This window comes from Fukomys damarensis, unplaced genomic scaffold (assembly GCF_012274545.1).
Source record: "Fukomys damarensis isolate Sample0158 unplaced genomic scaffold, DMR_v1.0_HiC HiC_scaffold_9, whole genome shotgun sequence".
NCBI lineage: Eukaryota > Metazoa > Chordata > Mammalia > Rodentia > Bathyergidae > Fukomys > Fukomys damarensis.
The window spans coordinates 41,849,680-41,853,054 of record NW_022900921.1 but is presented as its reverse complement, the minus strand read 5'-3'; the positions used below and the strand labels follow the sequence as shown (position 1 = coordinate 41,853,054).

Sequence of the window (3,375 nt, the reverse complement as noted above, 5' to 3'; positions counted from 1 at the left end):
AGACTAATAATAGTATGTTATGCATCGATAGCAGCAACAGCTTTTCCAGGTTCTGCAGTCATCTGAACAAAATTATGGACATTCTGCACATTCCATAAAAAAAAAAAAAGAAAAGAAAAGAATAATATCCAGACAACAGCAAAGTTCTGTTGCTGTTGTGGTACCTGGCACCATTTTTTCTATTAGCCTCTTAATCATCATCTGGAAAGAGAACATTCTAGAGTAATATCATTAAATGTAGCTCTGATAAAGCACAGTCCCTACTATGTATCATAAAGCAGGTACTAGATATTTTACATTCATAGAGGTATGATACAGTACTGTCCTACATCAATAATACTAGATTCAGTTTTGGTTTGAAATTTACTTTGTCTGCAAATAAGATTGCTACCCCTGTTTTTTTCTGGGCTCCTGTCACATGGAGAATTGTTTTCTATCTTTTCACTTTCAGTCTATGGGCTTCTTTTTGCACTAGGTGTGTTTCTTGTATATAACATATTATTGGATTTTGCTTCTTATTCCATTTTGCCAGTCTATTTCTCTTGATTGGTGAGTTGAGGCCATTGACATTGCTGGTTATAACTGATATGTACTGACTTATTATTGACATGGTATTGTCCTTTTGTTGACTCTTTTTACTGTTTCCCCTTCTCCTTTTAATTTCTTGCCTTGCCTATTTGATTTGCTCTGTTGGGCCTCATAAGTTTTTTTCTTTTACAGTGGGCTTATCTGTACTCTTGTTTTTGGAATATTTTTATAATTTACTTAAAAATCATATAAACACAGTATATAGGCAGAATGCTAAGAAAATTGTGTGAAATAGGAAGAAAATGGCTAAAGGGCAAATGGGAAGGGGAAGAGAAAGGAAATAAAGGAAAGGAAAATGTGGAAACAAATCTTTGTAAATAGGGAAGGGTGAAGGGGGTGAGGGAGGGCAGGGGTATGGGGTAAAAATAAGAACCAAGATATATCATGTAAAGGTACAAGTTCCCAATGATAAATGTAAGTGCATTGTTTGCTTTAAATGTACCAATAAAATTAATGGGGTGGGATAAAATAAAGTGCCTTTATAGTAAAATAAATAAGTAAAAGTAAAAATAAAGAGCTTCTGCACTGCAAGAGAAACCACCAAGAACTAAGAGACAACCAACAATGGAAAAAATTTTTATCAGCTGTTCCTCAGACATTGGGCTACTATCTAAAATATATAAAGAACTTTAAAAAATCAGACCCCCCCAAATATAAAGACCCAATTAAAAAATGGGCATCTGAAATGAACAGACATTTCTCAGATAAAGAAGTAAAAGCAGTAAATAAACATGAAAAAATGTTCAACATCACTGGTCATTCAAGAGATGCAGATGAAAACACCTCACCCCAGAAAGAACAGCTGCTAGCTAGAAATCAACCAATAACAAATGCTGACAGGGCTGTTGGGAGAAAGGAACCCTTCTCCATTGTTGGAGCGAGTGAAGACTGGTATAACCATTGTGGAAATCAATATGGAGATACCCTCAATCCAGCTATTCCTCTGCTGGGTATCTTCCCAAAAGAAAAGAATCATACCACAGCAATATATGCACACCCGTGTTGATAGCAGCACAGTTTGTAATAGCTAAAGTTTGGAAATAGCCCATTTGCCCATCAACTGGAGACTGGATAAAGAAGATATGTTTTTTATAAAATGGAGTACTACTCAGGCATAAAGAATGAGAAACTAGAGGCATTTACAGCTAAGTGGATACATATTGAAGCCATACTCTGAAGTGAAATAAATAGGACACGTGTAAATACCGAACAGTTTCCCTGTGAGAAACTAAAAGGGTAAGTAAGGATCAAAATGTATAATTGATAATGTGAAATAGGAAGTAAAGATCTAAATGGAGTAGGGGAAGTGGGAGGTAAGGGAAAGGGAAAAAATTTTAGAAAAGGAAAAAAATGGAAACAAAGTCTTTGTAAATAGGGAGGGGTGGAGAGTTTGAAGGGAGGGCAGGAGAATGGGGAAAAAATAAGAACCAAGATACACCATGTAAAGGTACAAGTTCCCAAGGATGAATGTAACTATTGTATACCTAAAATTTATCAGTAAACAATGGAAAAAAATGTCTAATATTTCAGCCAGAAGATATTTTTAATGCCTATATCAGTAATTGTTGCAGCACATTTTAACAATTGATTACTTGTTTTGCTACAAAGTTTATGTAAGAAAAGCTCTCTCCCCTTAATTGAATAATAATTTCATGATCTTAGTACATACAAAGCATAGTAATTGACACCTAGGAGTATGTTAAGGAGTAAAACCATTTTCCTGTAGGTGCCTAAAGTAAGCAAGACATAAAACACTTGTAACAATAAGCAGTACTGGGAGGGATAATAAAAAATCACAAGGGCTCAGGATTTTTTTGAAAAACATTATTGGCAGTGTAGCCTAGTTAAAAGAGAAAGGAAAGGGAAAGCTCTGACGCTACTTTCTGTATTAATGTTGAAAAGCTGATGTTTGTTCTTTTTAATGTAATTTACCAAACTGTCCATAGAATACAGTTGTACATTAACCTCATGGAACAACACTTCATTTTAAATTGAGGAAGTTGAATTAAAAAATCATGCTCAAGTTCTTAATTCCAGGACTTACAGGACTGTTACTTTGTTTAATCTGCTTGTCATCTATTTTCAGGCCTCAGCCTTACTGCTGTCCTTCTGTCTTAGGTTTACCCCTGACTTCACAGCTTCTAGAGTTATTCGTGAATTGAAGCTTGTAACAACCAGTGGCTCTGAGTTTGTGTTTATATTAAATGCGTCACTTCCATACCACATGTTAGCAACCTGTGCAGAAGCCCTGCCCAGGCCCAACTGGGAACTGGCTCTGTACATCATCATCTCAGGAATAATGAGGTACTTGTGTCTTCTTTGGAGGTTGGTATTCATTTGGTCACTCTTTATCAAGTGTCTGCTAGGTCTCAGTCACTGTTAAGTGCTGGGACACAGCAATGAGCAAAGCAGACAAAACTCTGCCTTCACCTTGCTCACCTACTGGTGTGGGTCATTAGAACCAAACCCTTCTTGGGTTCAGTATACAATAAACAGTTTTTTACCACTGAACTTTGTTACACAAATGAAGTACATGTTAATTTCATAAAGAAAAATACTATAATTTATCAGGTAAAGTTACTTGATTTACTTAACATAATTGTGTGCCTCAGCAATATGAAACTGATGAAATATTTTTTCAGTCCTCAGGATCTTTATTTTTTTTTTAGTATATCTCAATATGTGCTTCAGAGAATCAAGTACAATTTATATAGTTACCTAACATATCCTTTAAAAAGAGTTGGCCCCAGAGTTGAAGCTCACATTCCTCTTAGTAAAAAAAAAAAA

The 3,375-nt window shown here is 35.3% G+C and overlaps 1 protein-coding gene across 2 annotated transcripts in view; it reads left to right on the top strand.

The window, feature by feature from the left end:
* The window catches only part of Tmem131 (transmembrane protein 131), a 179,820-nt gene that overhangs the window by 146,038 nt on the left and 30,407 nt on the right, over nt 1–3,375 (top strand). For both annotated transcript variants that reach the window (XM_010638092.2, XM_010638091.2), the window contains exon 29: nt 2,707–2,892. In XM_010638092.2, the coding sequence (XP_010636394.1) occupies nt 2,707–2,892 (186 nt within the window). The remainder of the gene's footprint in view (nt 1–2,706; nt 2,893–3,375) is intronic.